The sequence below is a fragment of the Salvelinus namaycush genome, chromosome 42, assembly GCF_016432855.1.
Source record: "Salvelinus namaycush isolate Seneca chromosome 42, SaNama_1.0, whole genome shotgun sequence".
Taxonomy (NCBI): Eukaryota; Metazoa; Chordata; class Actinopteri; order Salmoniformes; family Salmonidae; genus Salvelinus; species Salvelinus namaycush.
In genome coordinates this window covers 7,481,255-7,499,118 of record NC_052348.1, presented here as the reverse complement: position 1 = coordinate 7,499,118, position 17,864 = coordinate 7,481,255, and the positions used below count along the sequence as shown (strand labels likewise).

The 17,864-nt window shown below is 44.5% G+C and overlaps 2 protein-coding genes across 2 annotated transcripts in view; both read right to left on the bottom strand.

Moving 5' to 3' along the window:
- Positions 1-17,864, bottom strand: part of LOC120034814 (zinc finger protein 19-like) — a 295,463-nt gene that overhangs the window by 45,123 nt on the left and 232,476 nt on the right. The window lies entirely within an intron of this gene.
- On the bottom strand, positions 10,469-17,779 carry LOC120034848 (zinc finger protein 329-like). The gene is made up of 3 exons (XM_038981497.1): positions 17,116-17,779; positions 11,898-12,028; positions 10,469-11,712 (listed from the first exon to the last, which is right to left on the bottom strand). Exons 1-3 carry the CDS (start codon positions 17,408-17,410, stop codon positions 10,591-10,593), a joined length of 1,548 nt encoding a protein of 515 aa, XP_038837425.1. The 5' UTR covers positions 17,411-17,779; the 3' UTR covers positions 10,469-10,590.

Below are 17,864 nucleotides of genomic sequence, written 5' to 3'. Positions count from 1 at the left end.
TATTTGGAATTTGTCTGCCCTTCATGACCTGCACGAGCGTGTCGATTACTGAACATAACATGCCAACCAAATGGAGGTTTTAGAATATAAAAATAATCTTCATCGAACAAAAGGAACATTTATTGTGTAACTGGGAGTCTCGTGAGTGCAAACATCCGAAGATCATCAAAGGTAAGCGATTAATTGTATTGCTTTTCTGACTTTCGTGACCAAGCTACTTTGCTTCTAGCTGTTTGTAATGTTTTGTCTACTGATCGATAAACTCACACAAACGCTTGGATTGCTTTCGCTGTAAAGCATATTTTCAAAATCTGACACGACAGGTGGATTAACAACAAGGTAAATTGTGTTTTGGTATATTGCACTTGTGATTTCATGAAATTAAAAAAAAAATGTAAATTTTTTTTTTTTTTGGCGCTCTGCAATTCAGCGGATGTTGATGAAAATGATCCCGCTAAAGGGATCTGTGCGCCAAGAGTTAAGGACTTGTAAGCAAGCATTTCACGGTAAAGTCTACCCTTGTTGTATTCGGCGCATGTGGCAAATAAAGTTTGATTTGATGGGCACCCCTACAATTAACACATACCACTACTTTCCCCAATGCTACAAATTCCTTTGTCTCATGCCCTTCTGCACACTTCTCACACCTAGGAACCTCCCTCCTACACACTGCTGCCACATGCCCATAAGCTTGACACCTGTAACAACGTAATGTATTCGGCACAAAAGCTTGTACAGAATAACTTATATATCCTAACATCACTTTGTCGGCCAAAGACAACATCAAAACTCAAAAGAACAGACAATGACTCTTCTGTTTCATCACTCACGCCACCCTGTCTGTGCGACGAGCATCACAACCACTGGGAATCTTCCCCTTCAGTTGGTCAACTTTTACATTTACTGCTACCCCAGTAATCACTCCTTTCAATGGTGCCCTTTTCTTGAGAGCAAAACAATTCACATTTCTTGCCCCCATTTGTTTAACGGCGAGCGCCTTCTCCCTCTGACCAGCAGAAACACAAACAATTATCACAAGACCACTTCTGGTTACCCTCATCGATTCCACAGCACCCAACTCTATTTTCACCCACCCTGAAACCACAAATGGATCAGCCAAAAGGCAAGGGTCCACTTTTCCCAAAAACTTCACTCCTACTGTCACAGACTCTTCTTTATCCTGACCCTAAGTGCAAGCCTCGGGCTCCGAGAACTTCACCACACCTACCACCTTTGACCTCATTCACTTCTATTTATCCTCCTGTCTTCAGCTCACTCTGCTTACACTTTATATCATTATTTTTTAACAAACTCTCTCCCTTTTTCTCGCCATTTTTAACCAACTCAAGCTCACCATATTCCTCCCTCTCTCTCTTAGACCTCCTCTACCTCTCTTTTCCCCTCCATTCCTCCTCCGTATTCCAAGTATACGTCTCCTTCTGATAATACTGCACTTCTTCTGACATACATATTGTTCTTGCCTTGTGCCTTGTCAAGGGACGCCATTTAACCGGCTGTCACAATCTCCGAATAATCAGCACGAACCCCTCGGGATGTAGCGCTCAACAGTGCATCCCACTTATAAAGCAGCTGCTTAGTCTTCAACAGCATCAAAAGCTACCACAACGCTTTTCCATTTCAAACAAGCGCGCTCTTCCAACCACCATCCACCCAGGTGCGCCTTCCGTCCTAGGATAAGTGGTCGAGGAGATATGAATTCATTAGTAGTTGAAAGGAAGTGTCCTCCCCTCCTTGATAGTCTTTTTGAAATCTACCATGCCACCTTTGAATCAGCTTTTGTTTTGTTGGTGGAGAAAAGCATGCAGATGTTTAAAAACAAATATGCTACTTATGTTTTATCTTGCACAACTAACTTAATTATCACTTTACACATTTATTTTGGGATCCAGCCTTAAACATTATTTGCCTCATGACCCGCGAATATGGAGAAGCAGTCTCATTTCATTCAAGCGCATTCTCGTCCACATTCCCTCTCCTCGATTACCTTTGACCTTATTCAAAAGGAGGCCGGAGGAGAGAGGACACAGGATGTCCTCAAAACCAATTGAGAAAAGGCCATGATCAGTATCTTTCAAGCTCAAAGCAGACTTGTTTAGTAAAATTACCGTAAATGACCTAAAAAGAATGGTTGGCTAGATCCAATCGGTGGCAAGGACAGACACCTATAGGTTCGAAGGAAGCCAAGGAGACTAAGGCCAATTTGAATTCTAAATGATAAACAAGCAAATACAAAATCAACACATCAAAAGGACAACATGATTTCTCATTTATTAACAGATTTGCTCACCTATTTTTTTGTACAAAACTTTTGTTCAATCCTGGTAGTTAATTGCACTCACCTGGTGTTCTAGGTCTGAATTAGTCCCTTATTAGGAGAGGATGAAAACCATAAGGGTTTTGGCCCTCCAGGACTGACATTGAACAGCGCTGAGGGACTTAGTAATCCAAAAAACCCTCTTAGCCCAAGACACTTCACATGATAACTATTTCAGCTAAATAATGGTTCCCAGATATCCTGTGTACATCTCAAGCCACACTACTATGATTTCTCCCCATTGTGGACACTCCTATGTTTGATAAGGTTACTCTGGAAGGAGAAGCTCTTGTAACACAGCTTGCACATGAAGGGCCTCTCCTTGGTGTGAACAGTCTGGTGCTGCTTCACATAGTTTGCATGAGCGAAGCGCTTCCCACACGTGGGGCAGGCGTACGGCTTGTCTGCGTCCGTCTTAATGCTCGGCCTCCCACGTTGTGACCCAATGACACCAGATGAGGTAGAAGTAGGAGCCAATTTAGAGCTACCTCCTTGACTTCTAGCCATTGTTTGGGTGTTGTTGGGATTGTGTGCTGTGTTATTGGCTAGGTACCTCTCATGGTGAACGCTAATCCTGACCCTGTCTGTATTCGTGGGGTTACCATGAGGCAGCTGAGGAAGACTAGACCCAGGTCCAGGCCTTCTATGAACCCAGTCACCAGGCATTAGATGAGACCCTGAAGAAGACAGACTTCCTGATAGACTACCGCCAGGGGGGTCTCCCACCACTCTCTGTGAAGGCTGAAGCCCAGGGTGACCTGCTCTGTTCCTCATGGATACTGTGGTGTTTGTATCATAGGAACAGGAGGGTCGATCTCTATCAGCCCCAGGACCTGCTCCATCCCTGCACTGAGACTGGGAAGAGAAGGGTCTGGGCTGCAGACTGGATCCCTGACTGGAGCCTCTGTCACTCTGATGACCACCAGGGCTGAGGTTGTTCAGTCCACCTGTCCACTGGTTGTGTTCTGTGTGGTGGTGGAGTCTCTTAACCTCGCATTTGGGTCCTGGTTCCGACTCAGAAAGGAAGAGCGAAGGCTCCTGGTCCAGGATCCTGATCCGGGGCCAGGGTTTGTGATCAGCCGCTTCAGAGGTCCACTCTCTCCCACCAGTAACACTGGATATCAGCAGGTCTTCTTCGACTGCAGACTGCAAAAAAAGATTGTACAGAAAAGCGTAAAGGTTTATATAAGAAACTCTGATGTACACACAGAAACACTACATGATATTATAAACTGTTAACCACAGTCAAGCTCATCTCTAATACTGTGATATAAGTACCTAACAATATGGAGCCATTGGAGTTTATTATTAAAACAATTCCATATGTGTTGATTTAAGAATGAAGTATAATGTTTTGGTTCGACTGAGATAAGGGTAACTCAGTCCCTAAAAATACAAATAAAAAATCAAGTCAGCAGTGTCAATGTTGTATTTCATTTCAACAAAATAGCCATATGCTCACATAACTTTGAAGTACAGTACTTTTATCGCACAAAACGATACATGACAAGTAAAATATATTTTCTCACTATGTTAATGTGACCAGATAGAAGTTTGGGGTCAGACCCTGCCCCTACCTGGTACAGGAAGGTTAAAGGTAAACAGTATGGCAGACGGCAGTCTCTCTTACTTGGTCAACACTGTCCACGCTTTGCTAACAGCGGGTTATTCAAGCAGTGTTGCGTGCAGTTAGACGATGGTCATTGGTCCGGTATGCTTGCTTCACCCTGAGCTACAACTGACAGACGGGAATATAGTGTTTGTGTGAGAACCTGCGTTGCTGTTTTGAAGAACTGTTTTGGACATTACATTGACTATTGTAATGCAAATGAGTTACTGTCACTTTTTGTAAATGAAATAAATGACATGCGCCATTTCTCTCAAAAGGGAAGACTGATAGCAGGTGTGTGTAACCAGCCCTTTTGAGTCCTTCCGTGTGGGTTACAGATAAGAAACGTTATGTTACTTCTGCTGATTGTATTGATTTTTGTAAAAGCTCACTGATAGGGATTGTCAAACGTTCGCCTACCGACAGTGCCTCTGAACAGTGTCGACAGTCAATTCTATTTTGTATTCACACAGCAAAGACCTTGATGTCGTCTGCCACTCAGCCTTGTTACAATTCTCCAAATCAGAAGGTGGCTGTAGCATTGCTTGGTAACGGATGTCTGTCTGTGTTTAGTTATGGTCTAGATTCCAATGTTTGCTAACTAGCTGTGCTAATGTTGATTATTGTTGTTGTTGTAGAAAGCCCTTGTTGATACTAGCCAGACGGCCATAACAAGATAACTACCTAGTAAGATAACAATTTTTTTAAATTCACTCTCCATAATCTCATACTACCAGTACCAGCCCATGGCCAAATGTTTAACTATCTAGTTAACGTTAGCATATTCGCAAGCTAGCACAACATGGCTAGCTAAGGACACTGCACTAACACAGGCAGCTGTTTCATGGAAACTAATCCATTGTGATTTAATTATGTCAATACTAGCTACATCACGAAAAGCTGCCACAACTGTCAGTAAGAGTGTCCATGGATTGAGTATTTGAATGAAGAGATTGAGATACAACTGTCCAGTTTGAGTGTTTTTCTGCAGCGAACTGATAAGACGAGCGACCCAGGGATGTGTGAGCTTTGGTGACCTTTAACAGAATGTGACTGGCAGAACGTGTGTTGTATGTGGAGGATGAGGGCTGCAGTAGATATCTCAGATAGGGGGGAGAGAGGCTTAAGAGGGTTTTATAAATAAGCCTCAACCGCATTGCGTCTGTGCTCTTAGCTAGCTACCATCCTATAGCTTACATTGCATATGAAGTCTGGCTCATGACATTTAACCATGGATGTAGAGAATATGCCATATTTCTTTCCTCCTTTTGTTGTCACACATTTTAGCTCCCCCAGTTCGTGCTCTCGGATTGGCTCAAAGTCAAGTTGTTGGCCAATGACGAGCATTACAATTCTACAAGTAGAAACGGCAGGTTCGTCGCTACCGGGTCGGCATACATCAGGTAACGCTTTTGTTCTAGCAAGAGAAGGAACGGCCTCCCACTGTGATAAGTACCTATCGGAAGTGTATCTGCGGTGAGATTCTCAGTGCGTTTCATGCTTAACCAATTGCATTTTCATCTTTAAACCAGGCATTGTAGCCATGCTGTATTTCTTACATTGTGTTCTGTTTTTGGTTTCAGATTTGGCCTTTGTCACTGTTTCTTAGACCTGAATAACTATATGAGCTATAATAGCTACTAGAACTCTATATGCATGAAGCATTTTACCTAAATAATGTGAACCTGATCTGCTCCATACAGACCCATTGATTCTTTGCTCTTTCGTCGAAATAAATTATTTTTATAAAAAGGGAAACTGGTCCGTGCCTCTATAAACGAGAGACAACCTGAGTACATTCTCGATATTACGTAAACTTTTCTGTACCTTCGCTTTAATAAAATACCATTTAGAATCCTTTGGAAAAGATTTAACATTACACACATCTTTACTTTATGTCAAGTAAAAATGACACTTAATAAGTGAAGCATTCTTACAGACACCATCACTACCTCATCATACACATTCTTTCCTCAGTTCACCTCATCCAGTTCCCTATACATCCACAAGCAACAGAATGAACTACAAACTAACTATACATGGTCACTATACATGGGCCATGTGCATTTTCTGCTGGTGTATCCTGAGGTAGCTCTTTTCTGAGAACCTCTTCTCGCAGTGCGAACAGCCTCTCTCCCGTGTGGACCTTCGGGTGCTTCTTCAGCTGGTGCTGGCAGGAGAACCTCTTCGCACACTGGGGTGCAGCTGTAGGATTTCTCCCCTGCCACATCAGGACGAGTGTGAAACACTGGCCTGGCACAAGTGACAGCTGAACGATTTCGCCCCCGTGTGCGTCCTCTGGTGGATCTCCGCCTGTTTGGGAAACTGAAGGCTTTCCCACAGAATGAACACGGGAAGCGCTTATCTTTGCCACCGGATCTACTGATAGCATTACTTCTACAGTCATTTGTGAATGGGCTTGTGTAGCCATTTAGTGTTGAGGCACTGGCATTGTCTGTCTGGTTTAACATTAGGAGAGTGTGAGGAGGATGAAGGGAGTGTCTGTGTTGTCGCAGGGTCCATGTTCCAGTTGATAGATCCTATAGAAGGCAGGCTGAAGGCAGCACCTGTTTGGGGGTTAACCTGAGGTGCCATCAGTCTCTCTGAATCACAACTATAGGAGCAGGACGGAGCATCGCTAGCCGAGTCTGTGTCTGTTTTCTTTCGCCGCATACGGACACCTCCCTGTTCCTGGAGACCAAATCTACCCCTTGTCCTGGTCACAGCCAGTCTGTTGTCATGGAGTCTAAGATCAATTGTTGTTTTGTGTTTGACTGTCTGTTTCTGGTTTTGGTTAACAGTATTGTTCCCCAGCCCAGAGTTCAAGACGCTGTCCCATCCACTGACCTCCACAATGTCGCCTCTGGTCCTGACCTGCTCAGTGATGTCGTCCCCTGGGCTCTTGGCTGCACCGGTCTGGGAATGCAAGCTGGCCGCCCAGTCTCCTCTATTAGCCTCCAACCAACCACCTGCAGGAAGAGGTTAGAAAATACACTTTACAAACATGACAGGGAAAACTCACTTTATTTTGGTCAATTAACTGGTCAAGTTCAGACATTATAATGTGTGTTTTTTTATGTAAACATACGTTCTATTGATTTTATGACTGAGGAGAAAATAGCCAGGTGCATCACTATTCCTTTTGAAGATCTATTACTGTATGTAGACTATATGCATTGTTTTACGTCAGATTTTTTATTTAACCTTTATTTAACTAAGCAAGTCAGTTAAGAACAAATTCTTATTTACAATGACGGCCTAGGAAAAGTGGGTTAACTGCCTTGTTCAGGGGCAGAACGACAGATGTTTACCTTGTCAGCTCAGGGATTCGATCCACCAACCTTTCGGTTACTTGCCCAACACTCTAACTACTAGGCTACCTGCCGCCCAGATAGTGAGACGATTCCTCCAGCACTTATGAGGGATGAGCCTTGCATAGAAGCGATGCCACCTGTCGGAAAACAATGTGCTATATGTATTTCTCACTTACCTTGCTCCCCCATATTTAGTCCACTCAGCAGGTTAATGCTCTCTGGTTCATCTTCTATTGTCTCCTCTTTGACTAGCAGCAGATCAGGCTTCCCATCCTCCATGTCTACTAACTGTAAGAGATACAGAATGAGAGGATGTTGGATCAAGAAATCTGATATGAGCATCCTGCTATGGAGCATCTTCTGATTGGGCAATGAGGTATTTATATGAGTACTATGCAACTTTTAGTTAATTTGATACGATGCAAACGTATTAATTGATTTGATTCATTTACACTCTTTAATGGTTTGATAATTCAAAGGCATAGTCGCACACTTTACACAGAATTCATAAAAACCTAGCCCCGTACCCACAAAGAGTGCTGATCTAGGATCTTTCCATTAAGTCTTATTCATTATGATCTAAAAGGCAAAACTGATCCTAGATCAGTCCTCCTACTCTGACCTAATACCATTCAGACAGTAGTTTACAGTGGGCTCACCTCAGTGAGACTGTGTTTTGTCCTGTGCTGCTCAGCTGGTTCCTCTGTGGGTTCAGGAGGAGGTGTAGTCTGGTTGTCCTCCATGACCATGGTCCCCTCTGGGTTCCCCAGACCCTCCTCACACTCCTCCTCCTTCACCAGCAGCACCTCCTCCTCCTGGAAGAGACAGGTGATACATATTACACAGCCACACACTCCCTCAGGTACGTACACACACACACACACACACACACACACACACACACACACACACACACAGATAAACACACTTTCAACATGGAGTGTTAACCCACACCCCTACGTTTGAGTCCTATACTGTAGTAACAGAATGACTTCATTATTGTTAAACCCATCATGGTGGACATAAATATTATGTTGTGGGTAAAAATAAGTCAGCTATGATAAGTCAGAAGTCAGACAAACCTGACTAAACTATTTTGACGTGTACAGTAGGTGTTTGTTAGTGTGTGGGTATGTGTAGGTATATTTAGTAAGTGTATATTGATTATAAAGATAAAACTACTGTCGGGTGTATGCAGAATAGGGTGAGATTTGATGTATACTAAAGAGTCGCAATGAAAGTCTTGGAATTAAAAGTCCCATTTTGTGTTTATTAAACAAACAAGTTTTAAATACACCATATGAAAACCACACATACACGTGTGAACAAAAAATCTGCATGAAGTTGATGAACTGCATTCTTTTTCTCATTAAAAGTGTGCTTGGATAAAAAAGTAGTTGAATGGAAGTAATGAAATAGGCATTTGTGAACATCATATAGCCTACACAGTACAAACACAATATGTAACAGACTTTTTATCCTATACTGTTTGTCATTTTACCTTTACATGTTTATGTCATTTAGCAGACACTTATCCAGAGCGACTTACAGGAGAAATTAGAAATTGCTCAAGGGCAGAGACAGATTTCACACCTAGTCTGCTCAGGGATTCGAACCAGCCACCTTTCGGTTACTGGCCCAAAGTTCTTAAACGCCAGGCTACCTGCTGCCCTCTAAATATGACTTATATATTCCACAATGTCTGGGCCTTGCATTTCAACACACTTAGTTGTTGTGGAAATTGACCCACTACTGTGGTTTACTTTGTGCATCTACAGTGCCTTCGGAAAGTATTCAGACCCCTTGATCTTTTCCACATTTTGTTAAGTCACAGCCTTATTCTAAAATGTATTAAATAAATACAAATTCTCAGCAATCTACACATAATACCCCCTAATGACAATAAAAAAAAACAAATTTAATCACTATTTACATTAGTATTCAGACTATTTGCTATGAGACTCAAAATTGAGCTCAGGTGCATCCTGTTTCTATTGATCATCTTTGAGATGTTTCTACAACTTGATTGGAGTCCACCTGTAGTAAATGCAATTGATTGGACATGATTTGGAAAGGCACAGACCTGTCTATATAAGGTTCCACAGTTGACAGTGCATGTCAGAACAAAAACCAAGCCATAGAGCTCAGAGACAGACACAGATCTGGGGAAGGGTACCAAAAAATGTCTGCAGCATTGAAGGTCCCCAAGAACACAGTGGCCTCCTCATTCTTAAATGGAAGAAGTTTGGAACCATCAAGACTCTTCCTAGAGCTGGCCGCCCGGCCAAACTGAACAATTGGTGGAGGAGGGCCTTGGTCAGAGAGGTGACCAAGAACCCGATGGTCACTCTGACAGAGCTCCAGAGTTCCTCTGTGGAGATGGATGTCCATCTGGAAGGTTCCCCCATCTCTGCAGCACTCCACCAATCAGGCCTTTATGATAGAGTGGCCAGACGGAAACCACTCCTTAGTAAAAGGCACATGACAGCCCGCTTGGAGTTTGCCAAAAGGCACCTAAAGACTCTCAGACCATGAGAAACAAAGATTCTCTAGTCTGATGAAACCAAGATTCAACTCTTTGGCCTCAATGCCAAGCTTCATATCTGGAGGAGACTTGGCACCATCCCTACAGTGAAGCATGGTGGTGGCAGCATCATGCTGTGTTTTTTTTCTTTCAGTGGCAGGTACTGGGAGACTAGTCAGGATTGAGGCAAAGATGAATGGAGCAAAGTACAGAAAGATTCTTGATGAAAACCTGCTCCAGAGCGGAAGGTTCACCTTCCACACAGTACAGCGGGACAAGTCTCTGAATGTCCTTGAGTGGCCCAGCCAGAGCCCGGACTTGAACCCGATCGAACATCTCTGTAGAGACCTGAAAATAGCTGTGCATCAACACTCCCCATCCAACCTGACAGAGCTTGAGAGGATCTGCAGAGAAAAATGGGAGAACTCCCAAAATACAGGTGTGGCAAGCTTGTAGCGTCATACCCAAGAAGACATGACGCTGTAATTGCTGCTAAAGGTGCTTCAACAAAGTACTGAGTAAAGGGTCTGAATACTTATGTAAATGTCATATTTTTGTTTTTAATAAATTAGCAAAAATGTCAACCTGTTTTTGCTTTGTCATTATGGGGTATTGTGTGTAGATTGATGAGGGGAAAAAACGATTTAATCAATTTCAGAATAAGGCTGTAACCTAACAAAATGTGGAAAAAAGTCAAGGGGTCTGAATACTTTCCGAAGGCACTGTACATCATTTTGCTGAGTCTACCTTTAATACAGGGTTTAATCTAAACGTCAGAAGCTATCGAGTGGAATGATTACTTTCTATGTTATAGAGTAGAATGGTTTTTCTGCAGGTGTATCTTGAGGTAGCTCCTCTCTGAAAACCTCTTCCCGCAGTGCGTACAGGCAAACGGCCTCTCTCCCGTGTGGATCTTCAGGTGCATCTTCAGATGGTCCTGGCGGGAGAACCTCTTCTCACACTGGGGGCAGTTGTAGGGTTTCTCCCCTGTGTGGACTCTCTGGTGCCTCTTCAGGGTGCCAGCTTCGGTGAAGCGCATGTGACACTGGGTACAGCTGAACCGTTTCTCTTTACTATTGCCTGACGTGGCTCCCCCTCCCTGAGCCTGGGCTCTAGCCCTGTCATTTGAGTTCAAAACCTGATGGAAAAGGACGTGGCTGTGTAAATCGGAAGGGCCCATCGATGTGGACACTGGGTCGTGATCCCTGAACAAGTGTAAAGGAGAGTGGGTCGTGACATTTGGATTTGTCTCTAAGCTTTCCCTGTAATCTAAGAAATCTCTGCCCTGTGAGTGTCTGTCTCCTAGGTTACTATCTGCATTCCATGTGGGAGGAACATCACCCTCCACTTTCATAGTCACTTCATCTACGACCAGACCCTCCCCTTTCTTATCAAGGCACCCTTCAGAGTATACACTACTACTGTAACGGTTCCAGTCCCCTCTAGACAGATCAGTCTGTATCTCTAAACCCAAGGGCATGTTGCCAGGGTCCAGCTCTGTAGAGTAAGAACAAGACGGATCATCACTGCCAGTGTCTAACGATTCCCCAAGCCCACTTGAATGAACCGTCCTCTGGCTTTGGTGAAATACCGGTAAATAGTCTGAGCCGGGGGCAGGAGGACAGCCCAGTCTCCGCTCCCCCAATCTCTCTGGTTCTGATCTGTGGTCAGATCCTGTGTGTAAGAGCCTGTGTGTTACAGTTAAAGTCTTGGTGTCTGTCGCTGACTTGAGAACGGCGTTCTGCGTTCCACTGACCTCCGTGATGCTGTGTCGGGTCCTGGGCTGCGCTGGGGTGGTGGTGGGGTTCTCCGTGGCTACAGGGGGTGCTCCAGACCCTCCAGTCTGGATGTCTTTGCTGTGCCGTGGGTCCTTCTCTGCTTCAGTCCTCTCCTGCTTGACTCCAGGACCTGCAGCCTCTGCATCTGCAGACTGACAAGAAGAGGTTATTATCGGTACAATGTTTGAATTGGATAAGAATGTCGTAAGGAAGTCGTAAGGAACTCCCCTATGGCAGATAAATGAGGACGTACAGTACATGTAAGCAAGTGAATATCTGGGGACACATTTGATTTACAAAGTAACTGTAATTTTTAATGCAACACTATTCCACTGACCTCTATCACGATAACGTGCTGGGTTGAGGTTCCATTCCCCTCATCAACAGTGATTGGTTGGTCATCTCTCCATGTATTGTGTCCTGCTGGCTTCACAAAGCTCCTGTGGCCTTCAGTGAGATGTCCTTCACCTGAGAGAGTGATTGGGGGAAAATAGGTGGTTAGGTTAGCTACTATCTGCTCCACAGTATAGACCCCTTTCTGTGTTTGCAATTTGGTTGCAGAACTCGGGAGTTAGACGAAGTCCATACCTTTTAATTTTGGGGGGGATTTCAATCTTCAATAGCTCTTCAACAAAGTGTGCCAAGCCTGCCCCAAAAAGTGGATTTTTCTCCATCCTCCCAATATTCATGACACACTTTGTTTAGGAGCTAGTCTGGGTACCAGTCTTCGTAGCTAACATTTCACGCCTGTCATTTTCCAAAGCTTTCGGACAATCTCAACATTCATTATGCAGATGGATTTACCGCGCAGTTGCTGATTGGTTGTTGGAAACCATGACAGGTTTCCATGACAGGTTATGGAACATGGAGTGCGCACATTTGGCGCAATATTGAATTTGAATTTTAAAAACAAATAACAATAAACCTGCTACGCATTGTCTCACGTCAGATGGCGGAATCCAATGCGCTCCGACATAAGACAATGCCTGCGGCTGTAATTTCCTTGTGAGCAGGCAGTGTCAATGCAAGATCATGTTGTCCAAAGATGACTCCGTAATTAGAGAGAGAAATAATGATACGAAAAATATTAGCCTACAAGATTCAATCGAGCTACGTTTGCTTTAATAAGAGGAAAGTAATGTAAAACTGGCACCGGTCTTCATTCCTCGCACTGGTTGATCATCATGACTGGCTTACATTTTTGCAATGTTATGCTCATTTCAGTTATATTATTTGTCCCTCCTCACTTGTACTTTCTGAATGGACATTAGAAAAACAGCTCAATGCAGACCAGCAGATCCAGCAAAGTCTTGAAACTAGAGCAGCCTCTCCAAGCCACGGCAGCTGGGTTTCACCGATAGTCATTGTAGGCAAAAAGGACCAGACATACCGTCTATGTGTGGAGGGCTCTAAATAAGCATACTGTTAAGGATGCATGTCCACTTCCTCGTATCCAAGACACTCTAGATACCCTGTTGGCGGCCAAATGGTTTAGCACTTTGGACTTAGCGTCAGGTTACTGGCAGGTAGAGCTTATTCTCAGCGACGGTAAGGCGGCCGCTTTCTGCAGCAGGAAGGGCCTCTGAGTGGAATGTGATGCATTTTGGGCTCTGCAACGCACCAGCGACGTTTCAATGTCTAATGGACCGCGTCCTGGCCGGAATGCAATGTGAGACCTGCCTAGTATATCTAGATGACATCATCATCCTGGGAAGGGATGTCACAGAGATGCTCCAACGCCTGGCACAAGTGTTCAATCGGCTAAGCCAAACCAACCTGAAATTGAAACCCTCCAAGTGCTGTCTCTTCCGCCGACAAGTAACCTACCTTGGACACATTGTTTCTGAACACGGCATCACCACAGATACCCAGAAAATTCTGAAAGTCCAAGAAATGGACCAGCCTACCAGAGTTTTAGAAGTCCGTCAGTTTGTTGGCCTGGCCTCGTACTACCTACGATTTTGTAAAAGATTTTGCTGCTGCAGCCAAGCCCCTTCATGAGCTTACAAAGAAGCATGCTCATTTCTGGTGGACGCCAGAGTCCCAGGAGGCATCCAAAAAATGAAAGAAGTTACTCACCACCACGCCCGTCTTGGGCTATCCACTCAACAGTGGCAACCTCATCCTCGATACAGACGCCAGCAACTTCCGCATTGGAGGCGTCTTGTCCGAAATGCAGGACGGCAATGAAAGCATACTAGCGTATGGGAGCCAGCGGCTGTCTTCCACCGAGCAAAACTATTGTACCACACGGAGGGAGCTACTGGCAGTAGTGGAGTTCACTACACACTTTCGTCAATACCTGCTCAGAAGACCCTTCATTGTGCGAACCGACCACAGCAGCCTTCGGTGGCTCATAAGATGAAGGAACCAGAAGGTCAACTGGCGAGGTGGCTCGAGAAGCTTGGAGTATAACTTCAAGGTCATACATCATCCAGGACGCCACCACAAATGCTGACGTCCTGTCCAGGAGGCCCTGCTGCCAGACTTGCCCTTGCACTTACAGGACCCTATCCAGAACAATGACCGTTTCAGGTACAAGTGCAGTCTGACCGCAGCCCCAGTATAGCTGATTACGCTGTGGAAGCTACTTCTATGGAGCGCCGCTCAGTGGGGGTAGGAGAAGACCCCAGCCTACACTCCCTGGAGATTCTGGAGCTGCCTTCGACGTGGAGTCGGGTCATCGGGACAGTGAAGATGAAATGTCGGACGTGGAAAAGATTAGCCTCACCGACGCAAGTGACACTTCTGTTCCATGGATGGACTACTGAGGAATTACGTCAAGCTCAGATGGCAGACTCTGACATGGGCCCCGTCAAGAGATGGCTCGAGGAAGGACAGGAACAGCCATCGTGGGGGGCTGTGTCGCCTTTCGGACCAGCGACTGAGGCCTATTGGAACCAGTGGAAGAGACTGTATGTCAAGGACGGCATTCTCTTATGGCGCATCTACTGTACCGAAGGCGCAGTGTTTTACCCACAGATGCTCCTAACTCGTGTATTCCGGACGGACATCATGAAGCAGATGCATGATGGCCCAGTAGGCGGTCACTTTGGCGTGGAACGCACACATCTTGCAGACAAGATACATGTACCAACTGTGCCGCTAAAGCCAGACCTTCGAGGAAACCCCAAGCACCTATGGGCACTGTCCGCGTGAGAGTACCTATGGAGAGGATCGCCATTGATCTCATGGGCCCCATGAACGAGACAGAATGCTACAATCGCTACATATTGGTGGTTGAAGACTATTTCACAAAAGTGGGTGGAAGCCTACCCTCTGCCCAACGATCAAGCCGTGACAGTGGCTGAAGATCTGACAGCTGAATGGGTGTGTCGAGCCCCACAGACACTCCACAGCGATCAAGGCTCCAATTTTGAGTCTGAAGTCTTCCAAATAATGTGGCACAGCGGTCTAAGGCACTGCATCTCAGTGCCAGAGGCGTCACTACAGACCCTGGTTCGATTCCAGGCTGTATCACAACCGGCCGTGATTGGGAGTCCCATAGGGAGGCGCACAATTGGCACAGCGTTGTCTGGGTTAGGGTTTGGCCGGGGTACGCCGTCTTTGTAAATAAGAATTTGTTCTTAACTGACTTGCCTAGTTGAATAAAGGTTAGCCTATAGAGCAACAAAGCACAGCTCAACAGGGTTCACTCCGAACATGATTCTCTTTGGAAGAGAAGTAACAGAACCCATCAACCTGGTGGCTGGCTTGCCACACGATCATGACCACGCCAAGACCCATCCACAGTATGTTGTACATCTACGAGACAGATTGGAACTTGCTCACCAGATTGAAAGGGAAATGCAGGGTCAGTCTGAGGAGCGTGCCAAAAGCAGTATGACAAGAATGTTGCGAGGACACACTATAACGGTGACACAGTATGGTACTTAATTAAAGGAACAAAGCGGTTGCGGGACAAAGTTAGGAAGTTCCAACCATCCTATGAGGATTCTTACTTCATACTGGGACAGCTGGACGACTTGGTTTACCGGCTCCAAAAGAGTACGAGAACAAAGGTGAATGTTGTTCATCACGACAAACTCAAGCCGCACGACTCTAGACAACAGCTGGGTGTTCACACACGCCGAAGCGTGGCAACCTGCAGAGGTCTTGTCGCCTGATCTGGATGCAGGCCTCCACGACTCCGATCTGGATCTACCCAACCTGTTCATGGACGATCAAAACAGTGAGAAGGACGCAGAGCTTGCTTCTGATACCACTTATTTTGTGAGTGGGTCTGCGACACACACCAGATGGAGTTCAGTCTAGTGGGGGTAGCATATTGGAACAAGGCCAAGCATAGACTGTTACTCACCCTGCCTTGGGTCAGACACCCAAAGGGAGGCCAAAGAGGAACAAAAGACCACCTAACAGACTAGGTGATTGGGTGGCTCCTTGATTTTGGCGAGAGCTTCTCTGGTGTGATGTGATCACATTGGCTTGTTATAAAAATGCAATCATGGGGAATCCTCTCTTCTCCAGGCACCCAATGTTTATGTTTACAATCAAATGTATTACATCAGAATGTCCAATGTTTCTAATGAAATGTATTGAAAATGAAATACAGAAATATCTAATTTACATAAGTATTCACACCCCTGAGTCAATACATATCACCTTTGGCAGTGATTACTTACAGCTGTGAGTCTTTCTGGGTAAGTCTCTAAGAGCTTTGCACACCTGGATTGTACAATATTTACACTTAATTTTTTATTATTCAAGCTCTGTCAAGGTGCCCTTCTTTGCGAGGCATTGGAAAACATCCCTGGTCTTTGTGGTTGAATCTGTGTTTGAAATTCACTGCTCAACTGAGGGACCTTACTGATAATTGTTTGTGGGGTACAGAAACGAGGTAGTTATTCAAAAATCATGTTGAACATGATTGCACACAGAGTGAGTCCATGCAACCTATGTGACTTGTTATGCACATTTTAACTCCTGAACTTATTTAGGCTTGCCTTAACAAAGGGGTTGAATACTTATTGACTCAAGACATTTCAGCTTTTCGTTTTTTATTAATTTCAACAAAACAAAATCCTCTTTTGACAGTATGGGGTATTGTGTGTGGGCCAGTGACACAAAATCTACATATAATACATTTTAAATTCAGGCTGTAACAAAACCAAATGTGGAAATAGTCAAGGGGTGTGAATACTTTCTGAAGGCACTAATAGCTGAACAGTGAATGCTATTTAAGAGCTATTGAAGACTGAAACCCGAAAATAATAAATAATTCAACAACGAAAAAAGGGGTGGATTTTTCTCCATCCTGATTCAGAATATAGTATTTTCTTAGTTATGGCACGCTTTGTTTAATCCGAAATCGTATTATCTCATGCTTGGTAGCTATTGACGAGAGAAAACCAAATATACACCGAATACCCGATATTAAACAAATTTCACCTCGGTCAGTTTTGACACTGTCTAGAATTGGCAAGGATATAAACCAACACTTCTTAACTTCTTGCAAGACTTCCAAGTAATCACATCAGAGGACTTATTGCATACTATCCAAACACATGCGCAGAGTGGAACGGGGCTAAATGTACCTCTTGCAATTCCTCTGTATCGGTCGAGGATCTTGACACTTCTGGGACGACTGCCGAGGACGCGCTCTCGCATTGTCCTCTCTGCGCGCTCCCGTGCCACCTTCAGTTCTAGTAGCTGTAGTTTCCTCCGCAATGTCCTGTTTTCTTTCTGGCTTTGTGTTATTTCCAAACGACACACTGCATAGTCGTCGTCTACGAGTTTACAGATCTCTGCCACAGCTGCATTCGCTAGCACCTCCATGATGGAGGCTATTTGCGTGTGAAAAACCATAACGTTACCATTACAGTTAGCCATTGTTAGATAACCTTAGCAGTTAGCGTTACCTAAATAACACATATCAACCAAGTCCTGTCTCTAACGCGAATTAAAGACTGCCTGTGGTAAGTATGTTTTGCTATGCAATTAAATTTGTCTTATTGAGTTAATAAATGTCGAAATAACTATAAAAACGCTAAGGCGTTCTTGGTCACTGTTCACTTCCGTTTACTTATTTTTCTTCGTGTGGTTTTACGGCAGACTAGACGTGTTGTGTATTGCCGCCTGACACAGGTCGGAGAGTGAATTGCACATTTCGTTTACAAAAAAGGTATTGCATAATCACCCAACAAATACAGTGCCTTCAGAAAGTATTCACACCCCTTGACTTTCTCCACAATTTGTTGTAAGTATAAATGTTTTAATTAATAAAAACATTTCACTGGCCTACACACAATACCCCATAATGTCAAAGTGGAATTGGGTTTTTATT